The 25,920-nt window shown below is 42.5% G+C and overlaps 1 protein-coding gene across 1 annotated transcript; it reads right to left on the reverse strand.

Annotated features, from left to right (window-relative positions):
• Positions 1 to 798: 798 nt before the first annotated feature.
• COLEC10 (collectin subfamily member 10) lies at positions 799 to 19,556 on the reverse strand. Its single transcript, XM_005150938.4, has 6 exons — positions 19,257 to 19,556; positions 8,271 to 8,342; positions 6,772 to 6,843; positions 4,770 to 4,823; positions 3,379 to 3,474; positions 799 to 1,573 (listed from the first exon to the last, which is right to left on the reverse strand). The coding sequence occupies exons 1-6, from the start codon at positions 19,402 to 19,404 to the stop codon at positions 1,182 to 1,184; spliced, it is 834 nt and encodes a 277-aa protein (XP_005150995.2). The 5' UTR covers positions 19,405 to 19,556; the 3' UTR covers positions 799 to 1,181.
• Positions 19,557 to 25,920: the final 6,364 nt, after the last annotated feature.

The raw sequence follows: 25,920 nt of genomic DNA on the forward strand, positions 1-25,920 counted from the left end.
GTGTGCTTGCAGCCCAGAAAGCCAATCGTATCCTGGGCTGCATCAAAAGGAGCGTGACCAGCAGGTCGAAGGGGGTGATCCTGCCCCTCTACTCTGCACTCGTCAGACCTCATTTGGAGTATTGTGTGCAGTTCTGGTGTCCTCAACATAAAAAGGATGTGGAACTGTTAGAACAAGTCCAGAGGAGGCCATGAGGATGATCAGGGGACTGGAGCACCTTTCATATGAAGACAGGCTGAGAAAGTTGGGGCTGTTCAGCCTGGAGAAGAGAAGGCTGCGTGGAGACCTCATAGCAGCCTTCCAGTATCTGAAGGGGGCCTACAGGGATGCTGGGGAGGGACTCTTCATTAGGGACTGTAGTGATAGGACAAGGGGTAATGGGTTAAAACTTGAACAGGGGAAATTTAGATTGGATCTAAGGAAGAAATTCTTTACTGTTAGGTGGTGAGGTACTGGAATGGGTTGCCCAGGGAAGTTGCAAGCGCAAAGTGCACCATCCTTGGCGGTGTTCCAGGCCAGGTTGGACGAAGACTTGCGTGGCATGCTTTAGTGTGAGGTGTCCCAGCCCACGGCAGGGGGGTTGGAACTAGATAATCTTAAGGTCCTTTTGAACCCTAACTATTCTATGATTTTATGATTCTATGATTCAAGGAGATCACCTCCAGAGATCCCTTCCAGCTTCAATTATTCAATGATTCTAAAAAAAGAAGGATTTTTTTTCAAGAGAAACTACAAATCTGTTCTCCCAGCTCTGAAGTCATCAGGGAAATGGCAAGGTTTTCCTGTGGAGGTCAGGGATAAGTAAAGGTCCCAACTCTTTCTGTCTGTGGACTTTGTGAAACACATCAGTAATTAATAAACCAGTGAGTTTACCATTCCTAGCATTAATGAACTCATATTCACCTCTGTGTGCTCTAAATTTGCCCCTAAATTATGTGTAGAAATGCCCACCCTAAATGGCACATAGAAATGAAATCAGAATTTACAACTGGCTGGATGCTCTCTGCATGCCTGTGCTGACTTTGCAGTCACTGCCATCTTAACAGCAGTTACTCTTGCTTAACCCAGTGAGGTGAAGGCTGGACTGAGCCCTGTCCCTTGTTGTCTGCTCTCCCTACGGTGGGTGAATGAAGAGGGGATATTGCATGCACAGCAGGTGCCAGAGGAATTCTATGGCACTTTTATTTTCTCTTCTTGAGGAATTCACAGACAAAGTAGATGGTGACTTGGCACTCAGAGTCATTCCACTCTCCTGTGCTGAGCATTTCCACACAGTCCTCGCGTCCAGCTGGGTCATGAGGCTCCCCTTCCTTCCAATTGCTGTAGTTCTGCAGTGGGCTGTTGTCTGCATACACAAATTGTCCTTCCTTCTCCATGTCATTCAGCCCAATGAAGGCTCGGAAGAGGCCACTGTTGGAGATGTAGTCAGCAATCAAGGCATTGGTTGCCTCATCTTTAGGCATGGCCAGTGTTCCTCCTCTGTCCCTGCAGTGGATGAAGGCTTCTCTGTAATTCTTCTCTTCTTTCACGATGTAATAGAATTTCTCCTCTGTCTCCCTGATACCTGCTATAACTTTAAAGGGGAAGAAAATTGCATAATGGCATGTCAACAGATATTGAAGGTGCTTCTGTTCCAGTATGACAATGAGATGATTTTTACATTAGAATTAATAAAAGAGAGAGAGGAAAAGTCTTCCCACAGCTGAGTTTGTAATAAATGATGAGGACACGATCAAAGATTGATGCTACTAGTGGGACTGGCAAGCACCTTGCACACGTTAGGACAAGAACTACTCAGTCCCTATTGGCATATGTCTCCTGTGACACTTAAGCTTTACTTCCTGGATATGTAGTACTAATCAAATAAAGGCATGCTAAATGGTCAAATAAAGGCATGCTAAATGGTCAAATAATTCTGGATCATCCCCACTAGTCTACATGTTTTTTTGAATAAAGATTGTGGAAGAGTGTTCTGGGATAGAGACAGGGGGATATAAATAGCTTTTCAAGTCCTTTCTATGTAGACGGAAATCAATGTGGCTGCTAAAATAAGATATTTAAATACAGCCTGATATTCAGAGCTGCTCTGTAGCCACTAAGTGACATTGATTTGGACAAAACCTGCCTGCTCACTAGCTTTAAAAGCCAAACTTCTCAGCCAGTGTGTATCCTAGTGAATTAAGCAGTACCAAGGAACATGCCTGAGCAGCTAGAACTTGATTGTCCCTGGTCATGAAGTAAGGAATGGTCCTGAGCAGAACTTTGACCTGAGATAACTAATACTTTCCCAAACAATTCAGGACTTAGTCCAGGCACAGTCAGTTAGTTAGTAGAGGGACACTCTGAGTAATATGGCATTCAGTTTTGTAGGATTTGTAATATAGATGAGTGCTGTTCTGTGCTGGTTGCCCACAGTGCCAGTGAACTGTCTCAAACACATTTAGTTTACTGACACAGCCCTAGTCCTAGAAGAGTGGTTGAGCCTTCTCAAAATCTGTTATGCCAGGAAATGTGCCTCCTTCCTTTCAGTGGGGACAGTTTGCACTGTCCGTGTGGCAGCACTGCCTGCAGACATGGCTTCTTACAGAATCATAAAATGGTTTGGGTTAGAAGTGACCGTAAAGATCATCTGCTTCCACTCCCCTGCCATGGGCAGGGACACCTTCTGCTAGATCAGGTTGCTCAAAGCACCATCCAATGCCTCAAACACTTCCAGGGTTGGAACATCCACAGCTTCTCTGAGCAACCTGTTCCAGTGTCTCACCACTTTCACAGTAAAGAACTTCTTCCTAACATCTAATTTAAAGCTATCCTCTGTCAGTTTAAAGCCACTCCCCCTTGTCCTATCACTACATACCCTTGTAAAAAGTCCCTCTTCAGATTTTGTGTAGGCCCCCTTTAGGTATTTAGATATTGGTATGTAGGTATTATAACCCATGCCTTTGAGTGTTGGTCCTTTGTTACAGAAAAATGTTGCTTGCACTTGGGGAAGCACAAAGAGCACCATGTCTGCAGCCTTCCTGTGCAGCAGAGAGATCAGTAGGTTCCTATGGTTTTCCCTGCCTCTGTGGAGCAGATTGGCACAAACTTTTCTCTTTCATTGCCTGTGTGGCAGCAGAGCTTGAGCAGTTTGACAGTGCAGAGGCGGTTAGCAAGCTGTGCCTTGTGCTTTTCATGAGTCTTTCTGTTATGCTGTTAATTTACGTGTTGTTTCTGCTGCTTATATCCTTACAGGTGTCTCTTTTCTGTATGTTTTCAGAGTGCCTCACACAGTGCAACCCTCTCTCCAGATCTTCTATGGATGTTGCCATAGAGTAGCAGTGGTGGAAGAATAGCAATTAGCCAAATAAATCCCATCAAATACATAAGGATCCTTACCATTCTTTAAAAACTTGATGGAAGTGTTAAGACGAGCAACGTTGATATTCAGTTGTCCAACAACTCTGCGGTATCTTCCACAGTCACAGACCGTGCCTGATGCAATCAAAAAATAGAGGATTTATCTGTTTAGAATCATTTGTTTGTGTGTGTGGAGGGTCCTTTATAGCCCATTTCTAAACTTCTTAAAGACTTTGCTCCACTTGTGGAGAGCCAGTCCCATCCTGCCCCACTGGCCATAGTTCTGTTGATCAAAGAGCTTTATATTGTGGCTTTGTACACTCACTTCCTAACTGGCTTAAGGATCCCTACAATTAAAAATGTGGATAGAAAAGTTTGCCATCTCATTTCCACCCATATCAATGTGAGATCTGCATATCCACTGCCCTTCTCATTTTTTATTTCATCTAGCTGCAAAAATGTGACTTGTTATGGGAATCACTACATCTGAATGCCAGTGGTCTACCTTGTATCTGTAAATAGTACAGGTTCCCCAGCCTCCTAATAGAAAGGTCAGCATCCATGAAATGGGGAACTGTTGCTTTCTTAGTGACTGAGTTTGTGAGCATGCGTAGAGGGGGGATTGCAAAACTTTGGTAGAAGGCCTGTTAGTGTAATTGCTGCATGGAGCTGTGGTCCGGCAGTAATTGTTTATACCAACTTGAATAACAGCTTTCAAGCACTGAAGTCTCTGTTATATTTTCATTGGTAAACTGAATTTTGGCTTGGTATAGGTTTATGTTTGTTCCTCTGTTATTCTGAGGGAAAAAAGTAGCTTATGTTTTCACATTAAGAACCAAACTGGCACTGCATATGAAATCTCTTAAAAATTAACACAAGTGTACATTCAAGGTGGAAAGCCAGTCAAGGTTATTAGGACTGAATTTTCTGGGTCATCAGATCCAAATTCTCCTACTGTGAACAAATGTGTTGCATTTATTTGACAACTGATTATGCTCTAAAATCACTTATTCTTTTCATCCCCATGCTCCTACTAGGAAAATTAATAGAATAACTAATATATATTAATATGAGTCCTTAATAGAATTAGGACTTAATTCCTTTGGTATTCAGAAACTTTCTTCTAGTTTCTGGTATAAATATACCATTGTCCTGTCTATGTGTTAGTTTCTGTGATATCAAACATCACCCATGAATTTAGGTTACCCTTCTGCATGTTTCTGTATGTTGGTATATTCATAGGTATCAGTCAGGTCCCTACCCAAGCCTTCATTTTTCTAAACAAAACTTTTTCAGTCTCTTCCTCTTCATTTCATCCATTCTCAAGTTTTTCCATGGGCCTAAAACTTTATGAAACTCCAGAAAAAAACACCCTGAAATCAAAGACCCAGCAGACTTGACCATTGTGCAGAAGAGGATGCACAGCTTACCTGCTTTTCCCTTTTTCCCAGAAACCCCTGGTAAACCTTTGGCTCCTTTGTCACCTGAACAAAGAGGAAAATACAGTCTCAGATCTCAAGACAGTGACCATGTCAGGGGAGAGTGTTTGAAAAACCTGTTCAATAATACATTAACGGTGTGCTTTTGATAGGCAGCCCTGATGTACTGTACCGGCAGATGTGCCAAGTCAAATAAATTGTGATAAATTCTGGTGTATGGAAGTAAAGAGAACCCTTTAATACCTAACTCACTGGTAACACAGGCATCTTGTGTGCTGCTGGCTCCTGGTACCACTTACTTTAACCATAAACTTCAGAATGGTCCTGAGAGGTTGAAAGCAGTCATGAAATCTGTGAGATGTGAGACCTGTTTCTCACATTGCCTTGCAGGACAGAGCCCTTCCCTGGGTTCAGTAGCTCCATGATGGGATGAGGCACCAGGTGAAGCTGATGGGTACAAGGAAACTAAATTCATCTGTGCAACACTTTATGTGTGCAGGCAGCAGTTAGCACCTGCACAAAATGAGATCAGTAAGGAGCAGCATTTCGTATCAGCTGTAGTCCATGGAAATGTGACTTATTTTCATCCAGTTGCTTGTATCTTCTTCTTCTGTAAATCATAAGAATGATAGAAATACTTCTCCAAATGCTGTGCTATGTAAGTGGAGGTGACTAGCTTTTTAAAAAAATCTCAGCTGTAATTTGGATCAGGAAGAGCTGGACTTTACCTGAAATTCATGTCAGCCTTTCTTTTATGAATTAAAACCTTCAGAGGGGAAAAAATACAAGTACTTGCTCTGCCTTGTTGATGGCCATGTTTTGACATTTTTTCCCTTATATGGTTGTGTAAAATGAATTAGGAGTTGGCTTATGATTTCAATGAGCATTGCTTGACACTGCACACTTGTAAGCTGAAATTTCAGGTTTCCTTCATTAAGAACTTGAATGTTTCATGGTAGATTTAAACAGTGACTTAGTGACCTTTGCTTCTGCAAATAAAGAAAGAAAATGAGAAAAACTAGAAGGGGCAAATAAATTGTACATTCAGGTTGAGAGCGAGCTTGATTTAAAGGCTCAGAGCATTGGTTTACTTACAGATAAAGATAAGGAGTTTGTGGGATTCTTAAGTTCTAGTCTCCTCAGGTGACAGAAGACAACTTTAGGAGATAACCATCTGGGTACTTCTGAAAATTAGTCCTTCAGGCCAAATTCTCTTGTTCTTCTCTGATACGTGGCTGGCTAGAGGCCATCAAAGGTTTAATCAAAACACTGGCTTGAGAAGCTCCCTGGAGAGATGGTTCTACCCCATGTGCTGGTTAGAGACCAAAGTTTCCCTGGAGATTGTGGAATCCCTGCTAGTTTTTCAAGGCAGATCTCCTTGCAGCAGAAGTAATATTCCTTCTAAGTAGCTCTTTAGGAATGCCTGTTCTTCTCAGACAACTAGAGAACAATTTCATGAAATTATTGTCCAGGTAGACGTGGAGCCTACCTTGATTTGCAAGTAGTTGTTGTCCCTGGTTACTTGAGTGCTGCCTTAAAACTCCTAAACCCTTTTCCTTACTGAGCAATCCTGTGCTCTGCTTGCTCACATGTCCCACAGCAGTGCAGGTGACAAGGTGTGGCATCCTGAGCAGTAGCAGAATATTGACTTAGGCCTTTAGTGTCCAAAGCAGAGGCACAAATTTATCTTTCTCTTTTAGAACATTCAGAGGATTTACTTCACAAGAGCCTGATTTCTCCCTTCCTCTTTTACCACTAAAGAAGATTGATTTCTTAACTCATAAGGCAAATTATCTTAGCCAAGTAAATCAGTTATAATGCACGTGGGAAATAAAACAGTATCTCAGTTAGCTCTTGTCACCAATTTTTATGCATACCTCTAGTTGGGGGCATTGGTCTCAGCTGTTATTTGATATTACTCCATAGCTGGAACTCTCACAAAACACATATTTACCTTGAGGGAAAACATGAAAGTTCCCACACCAGAGCTTACCTTTTCCACCAATTGGGCCAATTTTCCCAAGCATTCCCTGGTCACCAGCATCCCCCACAGGTCCTTTATTTCCTGAGAGAAGAAATAAAGAGGAAAAGAGTGTGGATGGTTTCTGTCATTTCTTTCCAAGGCACTATTTAAGTCTCTACTGCTGTTGTTTTTCCTGAGCTTGGTTAGTTCACATGTGTGGCAAAGTCAAAAGGAGTTGAGCCCAGAGGGTGGTTGAAGGAGGACAGTGCAGATTTCTGCTACTACAGCACACAACAGTAGGAGATTGCAAGGCATCCTACTAGAACTGCCTGTTGAAATGTGCAGAAACATCATGTTTCCTTACAGAAAATACAAACTAAAAGTGCTAGTGAGTATTCAAATAAAATCAGTAAAATACTGATTTTACTTCACAGCCAAACAAGGCTGATGGCAGGTTTTATTTGGTGTCCTTTTTCTCCATGCCAGAAAACACCCTTCCTTTCTTCCTTCCTTTTAAAGTTGTTGTGGCTTTGCTAGGAATCCTTCTCAAAGCAGGACTGCAAATAGGGAGGTACTAGTTTTGCTGTGTGTGCTTTCCCAGTCCTCAGAGCACCTGATGACCTGATGACAGCCCAGTTTAGGGAATCTCAGTTTCCACACATCACTAAGATGCTTCATAAATTGTTACAGATTCCCTTGTATTTTACCTGATCTTCTCTTTGAGGTAAAAAGCATTAGAATGCATTTAAAGATGGAAAAGGCTTTTTTATTTTAACAATAATAATGGTGTCTTTAAAGTTTCTGTAAAAGTAAAAACTTTCCTGATTAGTCTTATAGCACTGTCATGGAAGAAAGACCATGGATATGCATTATCATTAAACTCTAGTGATAAATTAAGCTTTTTAATTAGAGCATGCAAACAAGGCTGACACCATCACATCTGGTGCCTCTGAACGCTCTGCCCAGCTCACACTGTGGTTGTGGGATATGTTTAATAGAGCCAAACCTCAAGACATCCATGGCTCCTTGTGCTCAGCTCAGATGCTGTTTGATCAGAGGCAGCACTGTTTCTTAGTGTATGCCTCTACTTGCCTTTCTGCAAAACAGGGATAACTGAGACTGAATTTTGTGGAGCATTCTGACTTCCTCTTATTAGGAAATAACTTTCAAAATTCAGTTTCAACTAAAGGATCATTTCATTAAGAGAATAGTACTCATCCTCATTATACATATGATCTGGGTCTTCTAGATTGTGCTTATGACCTTATGACAGCTACTTGGGAGAGCAGTAGTAAATGTTACATGACTCTTTTGATTTATTGCCATATGTAGCTGTCTTACATGTCAGCAGGAATTACAACAAGCTCTGTGAGTATTGTTAGGTTCACTGATTAATGTTTGACAGGATTGTGAAATCCACTGCTGCAACAGGAATGCAAAGCATTAAAGATCACCCATCATATGCACCAGTACAGTTGTGTGTAATGATATTAATATATCAGTAATAGCCAACAAACCATCATAAATACCTTTAGGTCCTTTTGGTCCAACTTTTCCTTGTTTGCCCACTTCTCCTCTATCTCCTTTTACACCTTCATCCCCTTCCAAAAAAACAGAAAATAAAGCATCATGATACATTTTTCTCAGTGCAATAAGTGCAAATGTACATCCACAGAAAGTAAAGTTCATGGAGTTTTTTCCCTACTAGTTTCTTATTTGCAGGCACAGTAGCCATAACAGAAATTTCCAGAGAAGAGCTGATGTATCTGACCATCATTCAGAAAAGCTAAAGAATTTCCTTTTTGGAGAGGCTATTCCCACATGAGAATTATAGAACACCAACTTCTAGTCCTTCCCTTTAAGCTCTATTAAGTGGACAAATAAACCAATCTTTCTGTGTTTGGAAACCTGTACACACATGGATGAACTGCCAAGGGAGGCAATAGGAATTTAGTTGTTCCTAGTGACTCTGTTCAAGGTATGCAGATGCTTTTGGAATGAAAGGAGTGTAAGTATGTTGAAATAGATCTTAACATAGACCTTAGCTCTTAGTGTGGGCAGAACTCTTGCCTTCAGTTTTTGACAGGTGGAATTTGTATAAAAAACATGTTTTGCCATTACAAAATGTCATACACAGAATATCTGCAAGAGGTAAAATCATTGCATTTATTACAGGAGAGCAGGGATTTCTCCAAACGAGAAGACACAGGCTCCTATATAGTATTATATAAGTACTGTTGTAAGAGTCAGTCTCTCACTGAGCAGCTTACAGTATAAAGGAGCAAGGCAGCAATTAATAGGAAAGAAATTTTATTTCTTAGGTAGAATACAATTTCACTTCACATTGCACAGGAAATTGGAGGCACGACTGCATTTGATTTTCTTATCCTCTACTTCTTAGTTTTTTGCCACATCCCAAGTGCATCTTTACTCTTTTTTTTTAAGACAAAAAATACTGGAGGGGGGCCAACCCCTGCACCCCCCTGCACCAAATGACCAGCACTGACTATGAGCAGCCTTCCATAGCCTCTGCCCCTGTTCCCTGCCGCTGTCTGCAGTAAGCCCTGCCATGCAGTGGGAAGCAGTAACACGGTCTGTTGGCCAAGCCAGGGTCTCCCGTGGGAGTGGCAGCCAGTTGTGTCTGTGCCTGCAGCCCAGAAGCGAAGAGGCTGCATTTCAGTGTATGGAGACCCAAGGGAGGGAAGCCTGGATGTCAGAAGTGAGGACAGAACAGCGTTTTGTGGAGACCAATATCCCGCCTCACTGAGGGTGGTGCCTCCAACCCTGACACAAGGTTTTCAGGGAACTGGGTGTGCTGAGGGTGATTATGACCCTTGCAGCTACTTCCAGCCTCTCAAAAGCAGTGGTTTAAGGGCTTGCCTGAACCAATCATTGCATTCAGTCCACTTGTGAACAGCCATCACTGATTCTTCCCTGAACACTTTAGTCTTATGCCTTTTAAACCCTTTCACATTTTTGGCCCCTATAATAAATACCCTGTGGCAAAGAGGTCAGTGATTTAATTGTGTGCTGGGGGAGAAAGTAGCTTCCCATGGCTGCTTTAAGACTGATTGTTTCATTAGGCCTCATTCTTGTTTTCTGAAATGTACTACCCACTCATTCCTGATTTACCTTCTCCTACTTCTGTAGCCATAGGTGGCATATCGTGGGCTGCTCTGTGGCATGATGACAGATGAGAAGTGGTGCATATTAACTGCAGACAATAAAATGTAGTATTAGCTGTTTGGCTCCTTTCCATGGCAGTTCTGTGACTGGGCTGAGTGTGTCCCTGCATGCTGCAAAAAAGCTTCAGTGCTAGGACTCTCTTGTGGAGGGCAAGCTCGCCCTGTGGGTCAGGATGCCCTTCTGGGAGGAAGGTCAGTGGTTTGAGCAGAGAAAGATAAAGTGCTGAACTTCAGTTCACATTGGAGGAAGGAAGCATTTGCTAGAGTGATGGACACGGGTTCTTAAATACTGGGTATCTGCATAAGTCAGACTCCTTAAACACCCACCTGAAGCTGTAGGTCTGAGCCTGGAACTGATGGAAAGATGCTTGCTTGCATTGGGTTCTTGTCTACTGACCATCAAACAGCAGAGCAAGAGAATGTATGGCTTAATTTTGTTGTTGACCTCAATGCTAACAACATTCACAACTGAGAAACCAAGCAATTGTCCTTTCCAAACCCATCTGTAAAAGCCTTGAGAAGTGTAAAAGTCACTTCTCAGTAGTTCAGAAATTCAGAAGATTGCCAGAGGCTGACAAAGGGCTTGTGAAATGAAATTCTGGTAGAAGCTGAGAGCTGGTATGATCATGGTCTGTAAACCCATAGAGGGGCAAAACTGTGTAGCAATAGAAAGGAAGCAGGGTGTGATTCAAGGGGTGGAAAAGCTGGGTAAGTCCTGACTAGAAATGCAACATGGAGATATTTAACAAATGACCATACTCTTTGGCAGGGGAGGGAGATGTAGGAGGCCTTTCATGTGCAGCCTTTCCCCATGCAATGAATTCCTGTGTGTGAGATATTCTGTAACTCTGGGTCTGATGTGGAAACTGCTGAGGGAGTTTCTTTGGCCTGTATCACACAGGTGAGCAAACCAGATTCCTGCTGACCTTCCAAACTATGCCTGTCACTATGGCAGTCTCATTACCTCACTCAGGCCAGATACCCACATTCCCTGTGGCTTGCAGCCTGCTCTGTTGGGTTAAGGGCTTTAGAGAGGCTGTTGTTTGCTGCAGAAGAAAGTCCTCTCTGCAACAAAGATGGGGGGGGGATTCTTGTAAGAAACATTGCTTAGACAGTTAATCTTAGAAATAGAGCCCAGGAAAGAAAGCCAATATACAAGTGGAGAAGCTGTGATTACTTCAAAGGTGTTTTCTTCCAATCTCAGTTTCAACATTTCAAGCCACTGAAAGCTGCAGTGATTTTCTCTGAGAGACTTTGGAGCAAGCTTTTCACACATGAGGCTGCTGGGAATGAAGCTAGGTTGTCCTGTAAGGGCCATTATACTGAGAGCCGACAGGGAAAAGGGGTAAAAGGTGTGCAAAAGTTTATGCTGGGGGATTAGAGTGTGTCTCAACTTCCATTGCTAACACCTAGTGTAGTCCCAATGTTTGCTCAAGCCCTCTTAAAGCTTGAGGGAGAGGGCAGTGAGATATGTCACCTGTTTCTGTTTCATCTTGTCATAAGGCAGCCCAGCACACCCTGCCTTAGTTTTCCTACCTAGGAAAATTGAAAGACTAATAATTTGCCTATCTGTAAGGGATGGAAATCCTGCTTTTCAACCCATATTGCATCTAAGAATGGGAAGGCCATTACAAATCAGGGGCAGAAACAAACAGTATTAATAGTACCATCTCATTGTTAATGTAAACTGGATTAAGCCCAGTGCTTAATAACAGTGTTATAAACGCGTTATCGCCTCCTTTAGTTGTGTGCAGTGAGAGCAGGCTTTGTGAATTCTTGGGTTATGCTCCCCCCTTGTGGTCTCGCTACGATTTGCACCCAGGTAGGAGAGACTGCGAGAGGTTGAGTGACTTGTTTTGGGCAGGGAGTAGGCTTCGTTTCTAATTGATAATAACTATCCCAGCCTTTCCTCTGGGACTTCCCATGGACAGGCCATCCCACTGCATTATCCACGTTCTTGTAATCTGGCAGAAAAGAATCTACATCCTGACAGTTCTCTGGACCGGGTATTTGAATACTGTACTACTGTGCTTTGTGCAACATGAGTTTTCTTACAGAAAAAGCCCCAGACCTCTGTATCCTGACCTCATATGGTTGTAGCCAATACCTAAGGGTTAACCTCTCCTTTGTGCTGCTTTACACTTGGGGCAGTGTCAGATTAAGTTTTAACCTAATTAGCAAATTGTCACTTTAAAACTGTGGTTGGAAGGCTGTCAGATAATGCTTTGCATTGGCATTTGAAGCATGGGTGAAGCACTTGGAGCCAGTAGCTGAAGCAAGACCACTTTTCAATCTTGTTAGTATTCCCTCAAGCTGATTCACTTCTTCTGTGTCACAGATTTTAAATACCAGACTATTAAAATGAACGCATGGAGCAATAAATTACTAGACTGTTCCAGCTTGGGACTGTGTGAGACAGGAGGGAAGCAGAAGCCATAAGCTGTAAATGTCTTTTGCAGCCATTAGAAAATTTTAATTGTAATTGAGAGAGAGCCACAGTCCTTCCTTCCCCTGTAAACAGGCTCAGGAAGATGCTGAAGGCCTAATAATGAGCAGGATTTTCAGGCAGTTAAAAGGGGCTCTGCCTTTTTAGGAGTTTCATTAAATAACACAATGTTGAGAGGTTACATTTGGTAAGAATTTAATCAGTAATAATTTAATGACTTTCAAGTGACTTAGATTTCCCTGCTGGATCTTTCGCAGGCAGTTTATCTGGTTTGTGTTCATTAATTGAGGAAGATTTGAATTGTTCCCATGTGTTTAGTGACTCTTCAAGTCTTGTGATCAAGGGCTGACCCTGGTTCTTGGAGAACCAGAGTGTAATCCCTGGGGATTGTGGAGTCTACGTTTATCTATAGAGACAGCACTGCATCAGGGTGAGAGCATGTCTGCAGGCTGCCTAAAGGCTAAAGGTGATTCTTAGCTAGGTTAATGCCTATGTTTCTCTGTGAGCATGAAGTCTTCACTTGGAGCTCTGCTGACAGACTCCCTGGGTGCATTGCTGAGGCACTTTCTCAGGTGTGCTGGCAAGTCATGGCCTCAGGTCAGCTCCAGTTCCCATGTCCTGACCAAAACACTACAGAAATGCTAATGTTCTCTCAAGCCTCTCTTTGCAGGTGTACCTCCCCGCACTCCAGGCATACCCACCCTTTCAAATGGTAGAAATACCGCCTATGCTGAGTGTCCATGGTTCAGCACAGTTGTCTTCCTACATCAGATACTCTGAAATGAAAACAGTCCACCACCAGCCAAAAAGTCCTAGAGAAGCCCTGGGGGTATGACTGAATTCTGTGAGTGAAGAATGGTTAATATGGATTAGTATGCACATGGATGCTTTGTACTGCTTGCCTTGGATACATTTAGCATTCTTAGGCATAGTCAATGTTCCACCACAAAGGTTTTGCATGGAATCTGTTAGGCGTTTTTACCCTCTGATCATGCATGACACAGTTCTGCTGAGCTCCATGTTTCATGCTTGTAGTCCAACCTGAGGTGCTGTAGGGACTCTCCCCACCTCCACAGAGAGAGTGTGAAAAGCAAAGGTGATTTCTGCCCTCTGTGGGTGTCAAACTAAAGGGACAAGGAGATGTGCACAATCTGAAGCCTTGAGAACCCTCCAGGAGCAACTGAATGCCTTGCCCTCCTGCAGAGCCTTACAGATAGCCACGGGATTAGCTCTGCAGCCTATGGACGCAGTGACCCTGAGCATGGTGAACCTTTGCAGCACTTGCACATGCACAGTCTCTATTGAGAGGTTTTGTCACCAGAGGGAGTTGCAGACTCCAAGAAATAAGCAAATACAGCTCAGTTTGTTTTTCCAGTGTACAAGTGCGTCACAGCTACATCAATGGAAAGCCTCAAGATTTCCTCTAATTTCACTTTCAGTGTCTTTTTAGATCCTTAGCGAATTTCCCGTAGCAGTGGGGATTCTCGCTATATATGGCTGGATATATATATATGGCTCTTTCAAGCTATATATAGCTAGTGAGGACAGGATTCCTTGACATCTTCTGCCTGTCTGACTCAATATCCTCTTCCCTTCAGCCCCCAGCACTGGCCTGCACACCTCCCTGCCCTCTGCCTGATGTTGACCCTGTGTTGAAGGAATTCAACTCAATAAAGAGAGGAGTCTCAAGAAGGCCAATACACATTTTTAGTGAGTGAGCTGAATCAGCTCAATGAACAGTCTGACGAATAAACAGCTGAGCCAGCACAAAGTGAAGGTAACATCACATGGTCAAAGTGGGGGAAGGAGATGTTCGGCCTCTGTTTTTGGCAGAAAACCTGACAGATGAGTACAACTAGTGTGCAACTGCACCCATAGCCATTCTTCCAGGTGTCCTGTAGGAATACACAAGGCTCTCACAGATTCCACTGTTCTTGGACATGCCTTTTTCACCCAGCTTCAAATTAGTTGACAGTTGCCCTTCCTTAGTGAAAAAGAAGGAATCTTCAAGAATAAACTGGATTCTCTGCTCTTGCTTTCCACTTATGTCTGTTGACCCTCTTCTCCTATTGCCTTACATGAGCCAGACCCAAGCCTACTGTAAGCTGACTTATGTTATTGGAAAGTGTGTGGGCCTTTGTGTGTGACCGGGACATACACTGTGTCTTTAATGACATAGAAATAATTAAATTATTCCTGATTCTCCTTTTACTTGATTTGCCTGATTGAATTTTCCCAGCCCGTTCCTCTGCTATTCTGACACGATTTCAGAGACCACTGGATTGCAGTGGCTGCAGTGAGGCATCAGGCTTTGAATTTATGGATTCAAGTCCCCACATATATGCTTTGCAGCTCAGGCTGATAAACTTCTGAAACTTAATGTACGCTAAGATGGGGAAGTCTAAAAGCCATGAAAATAGAATTATATGTTGAAATTAAAGGGCTCTTCAGATCAAACGTGAGGCGCTAAGTTATAGGTTTGAACAGCCTATAGGATGTGGTAAGGCATTTTATATTTTCGGAAGGAACTGTGGATAAGAGCATATCTGGTTTCTGAGCGAGTTTGAAATTTTCCAGGAGTGGAATTGCGTAAGCACAATTAGAGAGATGGACAGCTATACTGGAGACCACAGTAAATGCTATTTTGAGGCACCAGCCAGTGTCATAGAGTTTATAAGCATCATTTGTCAGAAATAATAAGGAAACATTTTACGTCTAAATTGCTATGGGAAACTCCCAGCGTTCTTCAGATTTCATCTCATTCCAGTTTCTCAACCTGGAGCTGATTCAAGACCTTTGAAGTTCCCATGTCTGGGTTTCCAAGGAAATGAGCTGGGACCTGGGACAGATAGCAAGATCTAGGTCCAGTCTTCTGAAACACTGAGCTCCCACAAACAAATCAACTATCACAGAGCCAGCCCCCATCCCAGTGTTCTTTCCCCCTGCTAATGCTTTTATGGGAGTATAGAAAACAATTCTTTGGGTGCTCTGCTTATTTCCACCCTCATGCTGTTGCTTTTTGTTTTACTCAGACTGGGTCAGATCCCATCTCATCTATGTCAACAGCCCATTTACTTAAAACTTCCTTTGCAGGTTAGACAAAACTGAGCTTGCAGCCTCCAGGAGAGAGCAGGCTGGACAAAAGGACAGAGCTGGGACACCAGTCAAAGGCAGAGCCCAGAGGAGCAGAGCCCAGTGTTCCTGATGCTGCCAGGCCACGGACCAACTTTTGCTATCACTGTGTTAGCTGCTGCCTCTCCACAGTGCCAGGTCCTCCCTTAGCAGCAACAACAGTCAGCTTGCTCCTAGGGTTGGAAGGGTGGAAAGTAAGCAATAGGGCCATGAATGACTTTGCTAGGCCAGGCTCTTGGCTGTCCTGGGAAATTCATTGTTTTGTTTATGCTTGATCTGGTCCTCTTTGGGCCCAAGAAGCAGATGGAGTACAGAGTTTGGCCTTCACTGTCCTAATTACTCAGCTGTGGATCAGTGTTACCTAATTAAGTTTTCCGAGGTCCTGTGCCACAGCAGTCCAGCTGAGACCAAGCTGTTCCTAAACATCTCAGGTCAAACACCAAAAGTCACTAGTTACAAATACTGAAAATCTGGTTTGGTCCAAAGCATGTATTTTTTCTCTTTTCTTTGTTTCCTAGGGTTATTTCAATAAGGGTCCTAGGAAATGCCTCACACATTTCTAATTTTAACTGCTGTATAAGCCAGCTTGCTGTGTACCTGAAAAGCTTTCTCAGGAAGGCAGAACAAAGCAGCCATTGCACTAGGGCTGTGCTCATTAAAAATAATCCCTTCTTTGTGAGAAGAAACCAGAGCATTGCCTAGGAAAGGCAATCGGGGTGCCAGCTTTTGCTTTTCTCTTCTCTTTTTATCCCCTTTTTCTGGAGTGCCTGTTTGCTTTCCATAATTCCTTACACGCAGAGTTCAGCTTCCATTTGCTTGCACCAGGGATGGAAAAGCAGCTGATAGGTGAAGGGGATTGCAAGGTTTGCATCGCTCAGGACCACCAGAGGTCAGACTAAAACTCCGATTCGGTTCTAATGCTGAGCAGTTTAGTTCAGACTGACTTCTGTCATTGCAACAAAAAGTCCGAAAGGCTTGCAGGACATTTACTGCATTCCTTCTGTTCCTGGAGACTGCATCCTTCCACAGTATTTTCTAGCTCCTCAAAACCGAAGACACTAAGGTCTTCGGTTTTGTCTCATGCTTTTAGGGAGCTGGTGGGACTGTCACAACCGGTTTGAAGACTTTCCTGATAATCAGCCTGGAATTACCCTTCCCTTTCATCATTCATATCATACTTCTCTTGTGACATCTCTGATAATGATCATAAGGAAGAATATATTTTTGAAGGGAAAGAACTTGGCTTGCACAAATTAACTCTGACAAGTTACATAAGGCTTGTGGAAGTGGTCAATTTTCACGACACTAATGACCCTTTTTCCAATAGATGATTTTCAGGTTTAGCATGCAGAAGGGTCAGGTGCTTGCTCCTCTAACAACTGTGAATGCCTAGATGATGAATTGTGTACTGTAGCCTCCAATAGTGCAAGAAATAAAGGGTTATAAATCCTGAGCCTTTCGAACCAACCTCACTTCTCCCTCAGCTTTCTCCTCTCTATCATGCTGTGTGATGGCAATTGTAGTATTTCTGCTGCATAGCACCAGGGACTATCCCACTTGTAGCCCACAGACTGGATCTAGCCTGCAGGACAGTTTGGGATAGGTAGATGTGATGGTGCAGGAAGTCTTACAGCCATTGAACACATTTTAATTCCTTGCACTTCTAGTTACTCTGGCCCATTACAGGCGCTCATGTTCATGTGGAAGAAGGAAGTTGCCACAACTGAATGTGGTGGTAGAAAAAGCTGGCCAATGCCCTGTGTGAGCTCAGCACCTCTGTCTTGTGGGAGCACCGCTGTGTTCTACCATAGCTGAAGATGCTGAGCAGATGGGGGGAGGGAGTAAAACTGGTGCAGGGTGGAACAAAATCCATTTTCAGGAGAATGGTGGACAAAGGGGCACAACAGACGTAACACAGAAAATAGAACTTGAAGCAACAAAAGTCAGGCTTATCTATCAGAGTTAAAGCTTGAGCAGCTAAGTGTTGCTGTAGTCGTAGGCTGGGGGCTCATATGCTCTGAGTCTGCAGACATAAGATGGATAGAGGAAAACTGGCAGCAGGACAGACTTTCTTCTGCCATATTAGGTCAGCACGCTTCATCCTTGACTACAAAGGGTGCCTGAGGAGTAACAGCGTAGTTCACACATGCAGCCTGCTCAGTCTTGAATTGCCAACTGACTGGCAGTCAAAACAACCAGTGCCACTGAGAGCCACGTGTAACTGTCCTGGATGAGCTCAGCTGTGATAGGAACTGAGATTAGTTTATAGGACTATAGCACATAGACTGGAAAATGTATTTGATGACCTGCAATGGAAGTGAGCCAGTAATTTGGAGGTGATTTACTCGATACTCCTTTTAACAATCATGTTTCTTGGGCATGGTAATCTAATCTTAAAGTAGTAGTGAACACCGTGCCAATATACTGCTTGGCTCCTCATGTGTCTTGGTGTCAGCCAGAAGGCAATAGGACCGGTAATGACTAAATCCTGACTTTCCCAGGATCAGGCTTGCAAAGAGCCATAATATCCAACCTTTAACTGCCCCCTATGTGAGCTAGACCACAGAAACCAGCTGGAGTCCCAGCTACTCTCGTGTGTCACCAGACCACCTCATTAGCCCTGTGACTTGTTAAACACAATTCTGTCAAAGTTTGTTCTCCAGCCTGCCATTATTCAGATACTAACTAAACAAGCTCCACTGGCTCCCTTGGGGATCATTATATCTCTCTGCATTTATGCTGTGGCAGCAAAAGTTTAAGCCTGGATTGTAATCATAAAGAAATTAACTTGCTGATTAAAAGTGGTCCTTTAAGCAACGTGCATTTAAATAATCCATCATAAAAACAAATGAGTCTGTAGCAGTGCTTTTGACTTGATAATCTTTTTTCTGTTTAAAATTTAAATCAGTTGCATTTTTTTTCTTTTTTTTTTTTTCTCTAAGTCTGTAGCCTATAGAAAAATACAATGAATTACTAAAAGGAAGGCAATAGTTCGAACTGCAGTAGTCGTGGTGTGGAATATATATTTTAGATCTGTCACTGCAAGATAGATTTGTGCATTATGGACCCAATTTTTTGACTGAGTACCCTCCAGGCAATTCCACTGACATTAGTTGTGTTACACAAAAAGTAAGTTAATGCAGAAAATTTTGTTCCAGATATCTGCAAAGTGCCTGGAAGATAAAAGACCTGCATATGACAGAGCTGATATAGCTGTTGTTGAAATCTGTAGCAAAAGTTCCTGTTTAATTCAACAAGAGCTGCTGAATCAGGTCTGATGAATGCTGCAGAGCTGTATTTACAAGTAAACATCTGGAGATAATGACAGTTCGGTCATTTTAAATATTGCATATATCTTCCTACCAGTAGGTGCAAAGCGAGCCATTAACAGTTCACAATAGGTGCCTACTTTTAAACAGAGTCACTCCATTTATGGCTGCTAGCTGTACTGGTTGTGTGATGAATACAAAAAGTAAAAGAAGATTTATGTGGCTGGAGAAAGATGTAAAAGGACACCTCTAACTTTTATCAGAATAGGTGACACTGTTCCTGAAGCTAAAGCAAAGCAAATTCAAATCTCCTTGCTTCCTCTCTTTCCCCCATCACAGTCGCACTTTTCTAGAGGTTTGCACAGTCTGCAGTAATTCACATCTCTCATCCCCAGCCCGTTCCACAAGCCCTCCATGTCTGTATTTTTAAAAATCAGCCTCTATCAGTACTGGTGTCAGCATTATCAACCTGATATTCCTCACCTTTTGGTCCAGGTAAAATTGTGTGTGTCGAGCAGACATCTGTTGTAGGTCGATTGTCAACATCAAAACCCAGAATCTGAACTTGGAAGATAAAAAACACAACTAGGGTCCCGAATTTCCTTAGCTGTTGTTCTTTCTTGCTGCTCATCCTTGCAGATTCTCAGGAAATGCCTTTCGTTGTTACAGTCTTGACAAATGCAGCTGACTCAAAAATAAATGCTCCACTAACTGAAGCAGTGGAAAGATTGGGAGCTACGTGCAAGAACAGCTAAATAAAGTGAAGAAAGGAGTTCGACCATGCTGCAGTTATTTCTGTCCTGCACATTATCCAGGATATTTATTTAAGTATGACAGCTGTTTACTCCAATTTATCTCTTATCTGTGAGATGTTTAGCCGCTTTTGCCATGGAAAATGTCTTCAATATATGGGAATATCTGTTTTGTCTTTTTTTTCCTTTTGGCACCAACTCTTCATGCCCAGTTTTTCATTTACTCAAGAGACAAAAGACTTCGGTATTGTATCCAAGTGTGTACTAATTAGTTATAGGATACTTGTGGCTGGCTGTGTACTGGAAGAACAATGCATACTCCATGTAACATGTAGAGAGACTTTTCCACGAAAGCTTCCCTCCAATGAGACTGTTAGTGACAGCAGACGAGCTGCCAGTCTGCTACAGCTGGAAGTCACTGGCGCTATTTTGCACTTTTTGGGTGCCGTGTACCCATAGTCCCCAGACTAGCAAATTAAAAGTTGGTATCAGTTGGTGTTTTAACCAGAAACCCATAAATTATGATTTTATGGTGCATACAGATTGCTCCATAATGGCTGCTCCAAGCCCAGATTGTGTTAATAGACACAGTACGGTAAGGAGAGACTTCAGGACTGAAGCCACAGAGCAAGATGAGCTTGAATCACTGCAGGACCTCCTCCTATTTATGTTTCTCCTGTACTGCACATGGGGGAGGCCGTGTATCGGGACAGTGGCGTAGCATAGGTCCCAGCAGAATGTCATCTTTGGGTTGTCCAGGAAGCTGCTGCTGGTTCAAATCCCAGGGGGTAGCTGTCAGGTTTTCAGCTGGGTGCTGGGATTTCAAAGCTAGGTGTGAGAAGAGGCCTCACAGATGGTGGAACAGATAGCATGCAAAACCGCTATATACTCCATTGGAAGCAGCTGTGACAGATATCCATCTGTGAGGAATCATTTCCTAGAAAAAGCTCTAGCTTTCATTTTGGGAGAGCACAGTACCCAGGGACAGCAGATCATTCAAAGTGTCCTGGCAGAAAAGAAAGGGGAGATGAGTATGTGTAATCTTTCCAGGAATTTCATAAACTTCTCCTTTCTCACGCAATGTAGGAGATGGCTTCAAAACTCAAAAGCTGAATTATGCTTTTAAACTGTCTTGCGTGTGAGAGCAGGTTTGCTTTGCTTTCTAGGCAAAAAATGTATGTCCTGTGATAACAGCTTTTGAGATGCTTTCCTCATTACTTTAGGGAATATTAGTTCCTTAGCCTCTACAACTTTCCAGCCTTTTGACAGACAGAATAAATAGCAACATTGATGTAAAAGTGAATACTTTTATTTAAAGGCTGAAGGAAGGCTTTGATTTCAAGCTTTCATCTGGGATGAAATGTTGGCCAAAGTCACAAGAGGGGTCAAGACATTGGTCTCCCTCTTTCTTTCCAGCCTGGTCACAGACTGTCCCACTTTTCAAAACACTTCTCTTTTTTTGTTAAACAGTGTACAGTACTTCTCAGAAATAAATAGTGGTCTCTGTCCTAAAGAATGTAATCTAAGTAACACCCTTAAATACGGCCTTGATAATGGATACACCACAGCTAGAGGGGGAGGAAAGAGAAAGCCGGGATTATAGTTGGATAGAGTCATACCAGGAATAAACTTGTCCCTCTGTGATTTGCATTGGGCAGTGTGCCTCTGACTTGTACACTGTAAATCTGTTTTATTTATCTTTTTCTTCTCCTCACTTTCCATTTTGTGAGCAGAAGGTCAATGTAAGAGCAAGAATAGAGAGCGTAGGAGTGGGAAGCTAGTGTACTTAGCTTTGGAGGAGGCTGTTTGGGAAATGTTGCCAAAGTGACGTGAATGATGCTATATGTTCCACAGTACTGAGAGACTTACAGTGACTTCTTTGTTATTTATCAGGATAAAGAGGGGCAAGTGTAAGTTAGAGAGGAAACCATTTATTTAACCACTTCAGTCACTGACCAGAACTAAGCAGGGAACATTTTTCTGATAGAACTATTGCTGTTATTATTTAACAAGTGTTCTCATTCCACATTAGCAAAGAAACCAAGACCCTACTTTTTATTTCCATCAATGATGGTAACAAATCCCCTAAAGACACAGTAAGAAATTAAGTGTAATATATCCAAGAACTTGGTAATGAAGGCACTTATATAAAATATAGGCGATGCAGATTGAAATTCTTTCTCTGTGTAACTATTCCAAACCGATGTTTGCACTAGAGCCTTAAGGTTATATTGCCTTATAACAAGGCTGTTTGCTAATCAGTTATGTCTTACTGTATGTTGGACCAGAAATCCTGTCCTGGAGCTAGGAAGCCTACCTTAACAGGCAATCCATTAGAACTGGTATACTAGCAAAAAAAAGCCTGTGTTTGGCAAATGAGTATTTATAAACCAGTGTTATTGAAAAATCTTCAAGCATCTTCCTTGCTGATGGAGATTTAATGAGGCACGCTGCCTATTGTGCATGTTAATTCTCATTGAACCGGACACAGAGAAATGTCTGTAGGCAACAGTGAGAAATAAACCAGGCAGTGTTGTCCAGATACAAAAGACATAAAGCAAACGTTTCCCATGGTGTTAATGTTTTACAAGGAAACCGTGCGGAGACACAAAAGAAAATCCTGAAAGTTTTGGTTTCCTTGAGATCAGCAGTAGTCAGATAACCTTTGTGTAGTGCATTGCCTCCTTGGAGTCCACGTACTTTGTTGGTAATTTGTATTATCTTCACTTGCTTATTCTTCAGATGCTAGGAGTTAAATGTCAATAGAGCATAAAGAGCACAGACAACATCATGAAACAGTGTTCATCAAAAGGTGGCCATATATACAGCCAATTTTAATAATTCATAGAGTCGCATATCCTGTGGTCGGACTCCAGGTTAATACATCCTGCTTATAACCATGAGCTGATTTAGCCAGAAGTGCTGAGAGTCTGTTAGCATCCTTTCTAACCCAAATGTAGTATGAAGGAGAACTTTCTTCTTCTGTACCTTACTGTACTGAATAAATCTGGAGGCATCTGGAGTAAAAGAAAAATGTAGTACCATATTTCTCTGTTTTGGTATCCTAGATGGTTTTAGTTCTCCTGGTTTCAGAGGTCATGATGATTTGGAGTGTTTCAGCCTGTCATACCGGATACATCAATCACAGTGGCAAAGCTTAGAGAGAATGGAAGAGGAAAGGCATTAACATGTGGTTTGCCAAGAACTGGGAGGAAAGTAATCTCAGGGCTATTTTGTAAAGTGTCATTTTTGGTTTTGACACCACACAATGTTTTCTTGTGCCTGTAAACACAGTCCCTACCAGTTGTTGTTCCTCTGAGTAAGATATAAACAATGATTAGACCTTGATATGCCTGAAATAACTGACAAAAGAACCAAACCAAGGACAAATTCCTCCAAAAGCTTCTGCTTCTATGATCAGTAAAAGAGCTTACAGGACTCTAATGATTTTAGGCCATTCTTGATGGATATTTGAGGGGCTTTGTCAGCCTTGGCAGTGTAAAAATTCATGTGCCCCTATCACAGAATCATAGAATCATATCAACTGTGATCTCCCTGGTTTCCTGCTGGTGAGTTTGACTTTGTGGAGTTGGGTACTTTGAGGGAAGAGTGTGAGTGTTCCCTTGTCTTAAGCAGGGATGATGCTCTAAGGAAAGCTTAGGTCTGCTTTAGAGCTTACACCCCTTCTTAAGATACTCCTACTTCTCCTTTCCCACTCCTGTCCTCTGCAGCTTTTAGCCCTTAAACAGATAATGTGACCCAGATTCCAGCTGGAAGTGTTTGCTGCAACGCAGGAGGGATTTGGATGCAGTTGGTGCCCAGGGAGCAAGACTGCTGGTCAGTACTGAGATCTCAGAAGCACCTTGGGTTGTGGACCACAAATCCAGCGAGCTGCTGGATGCTTAGTGAGGTGTGGTGCTGAGCTCTGTACTGTGTTATTAAACAGGACTCAGCGGTGTGTAACTTCTGCTCACTCCAGTAGCAGTGCATTACAATTTGTGTTTCTAACTCCTGGATTTGCAAGAATTTATTGTCTCATAGTAAACGTGTATAAACACTTTTATTGTGAACACGTTCATTGAGAATGCTTCTCAGACAGATAGCTTGCAGGCTTTTAATTCTACTGAAGGTGCCTTTGACTTCCCTCATATGGCATCAGCTTTCCTGATGGGCCTAGGACCTATTGCTATTGTTTTCCATGTAATCACTCAAAGAATCTGTCAAAGAAGGCAGTTACATATGCATTCAGAGATGTGATAGAAAGTGAAATACTCGGTGTGGTTTGTAATTGTGTTTATCTAAGTGCAGTCTCTTCCTGTGTCAAACAGATTTTTGCAAACAAGAGGGCAATGATTCAGTTCCAGGGGAAAACTGACAAAACAAACCCCGGCTGCTGCTGACCTGGTGCAGCTCTGAGCAGTGTCCTACCCTGGGAAAATATTTCCTGCTTCATTTTCATAAATATTTATGTAATTCCTTCTGGGAAATGTCTTCTTCAGAAAACTGAACATGCTGCTCCCTGACACAAATTTAACTGTTTGCTTACACATGAGAGATCATGAGCATGTACCCAGCCTCGGATTGTTGCATTCTTATCTCAGGCATTTCTGTCCTTCAGGGTTCTCTTTCACTCTCCTCCCAGAGATCTCATTATGTCTTGAGCTACAGAGCTTAGTTCTGGCTCTGGAATTTGAATATCTCCATTGCTCCTTGGAGAGTTGTTATTTTGGGCTGCAGAAATAGGGACCAAATATAATGTTCTGCTTGGGATCACACTTCTGTCCTGCCCAGTTATACCCTTCCCGTTCTGGTTTGAGGCTCCTCTCTATAAAAAATAGAAAATCAAATGTCATGTAAGCAATTAAGCAGAGGATTGCATGGCTAATGAAAGCATTTATATTCAGAAACAGACCTAAACACACTGCTGTGAGCTGAGATACAACTGGTGTGTGGTCTTTTGAGTTTGCTTTCTAAGTTTATAGTAGGGATCAGCAGCAAAGCTGTGCACAAGTCACCCCAAGAGAACGGGGATACTGCCCACCACGACAAACCAAAAAAGGTTAAAGCTGTTCTCTTTAACCCTTTTTAAAAGGTTTAGACCAGTCACTGACTTTGAAGTACAGACTGGCAGAGCCTTGTACGAAGCTTTGTATTAGTGCAAAGCTGAGTTTTGCTTGCCGACAAGCTCACAACCCTTCCAGGAAGCCATGAACTGTATGGGGTGCTCTGGAGAAAGCCGTATGATGGGTGGAAGACACAGTCACAAGAGATGGAAGATACTAACCTTGTGCCCAGGATAAAACATGCATATGAGTAAGTGGTACCTAAGTGATGTGCTGACCTGTAGATTTCATATAGCACCTATTTATCATGCAGAGCAATGACAAAGCTTCAAAGCACAAGGTCTGTCAAGTCTTACAGGATCTTATCCTTCTGGTACTGTCATTCAGCTGCTGTGCCTTGCATTACCCATTTGACCTTCCTGTTAAACACATGTATTTATAGGTTATATATATTAGCATTTAATTTTGGTTTTATTCTTTTTCAATTCAAACTCTGCTGCACACTTTCCAAACAGAGCCAGAGCCTAACAGATCTTAGCACTTTCTTCAGCAATTTGCAAAGGAAACCCCAGCAAACCAGAAGCAGCTACCTCCCCTCTAAGGTTATAAGCTCATCCAGCAAAAGAGGAAGGCAAAGGTGCGAGGAAGATGAGAGAAAAGGAAACACAGTGAACAAGGAAGGATGCACAGAAAATCAGAGAAAGCTTGAATACCTCCCTCCTAGCCCATTGGTATGTGATAATATGTGCATAGTCTAAACCAGGCAGTTTCTGTGGTGTTGAACACCATCAGTGGTGTCAGCAACTGCTCACTGCTTCGAAGGGGCTCTCAGAACTCCTGGCCTTGGTTGCTGTCTGAACCCTGCTACCAAATGTGTCTCAAGGCATCTACCCCACACAGTGAACAATGTCTTACCTCCTGAGTTCCTCCTCCAGTGTCTGGGGGCTCACAGTGTTGTGTAATGTGTACCATAATGCTGGTTTTATGTCTGTGTGAGTGTCTTTCTGGAAAGAAAAAGAAAGCATTGAACCTCATTCTCTCACCTTCCTAGTTTGTCTGACAAACTGTTTGCTACTGAAAGGGGGGGGGGGGGGTGATGGTGGTGGCTTATTTTCTGCTTGACGGCCTAAACAGAAAAGAAGGGAAAAATCCCTTCCCTTGGTCCATGCTCAAAAAGCTGCTTGGTTTGCTTTTTTTCTTTTTTTCTCTATTTTTTTAACCTGTTACTGAATTGGTGAATTTGACTTTTTACAACTCAAAGCTTTGTACAATGAAGAAAGATAAAAAGAGAAAAGAAAAGGTATTTTTCTGCTCAATTCTGATTATTGCTAG

Source organism: Melopsittacus undulatus, chromosome 1 (assembly GCF_012275295.1).
Source record: "Melopsittacus undulatus isolate bMelUnd1 chromosome 1, bMelUnd1.mat.Z, whole genome shotgun sequence".
NCBI lineage: Eukaryota > Metazoa > Chordata > Aves > Psittaciformes > Psittaculidae > Melopsittacus > Melopsittacus undulatus.

Coding starts and splice junctions, on each gene's coding strand:
- COLEC10 (XM_005150938.4), bottom strand. CDS start 19,404: ATGAGCAGCAAGAAAGAACAACAGCTAAGGAAATTCGGGACCCTAGTT. Junction 6,844..8,270: donor TGGACCAAAAGGACCTAAAG/GTATTTATGATG, acceptor TTCTTCTCTCAG/GAAATAAAGGACCTGTGGGG. Junction 4,824..6,771: donor TGGCCCAATTGGTGGAAAAG/GTAAGCTCTGGT, acceptor CTCTTTGTTCAG/GTGACAAAGGAGCCAAAGGT.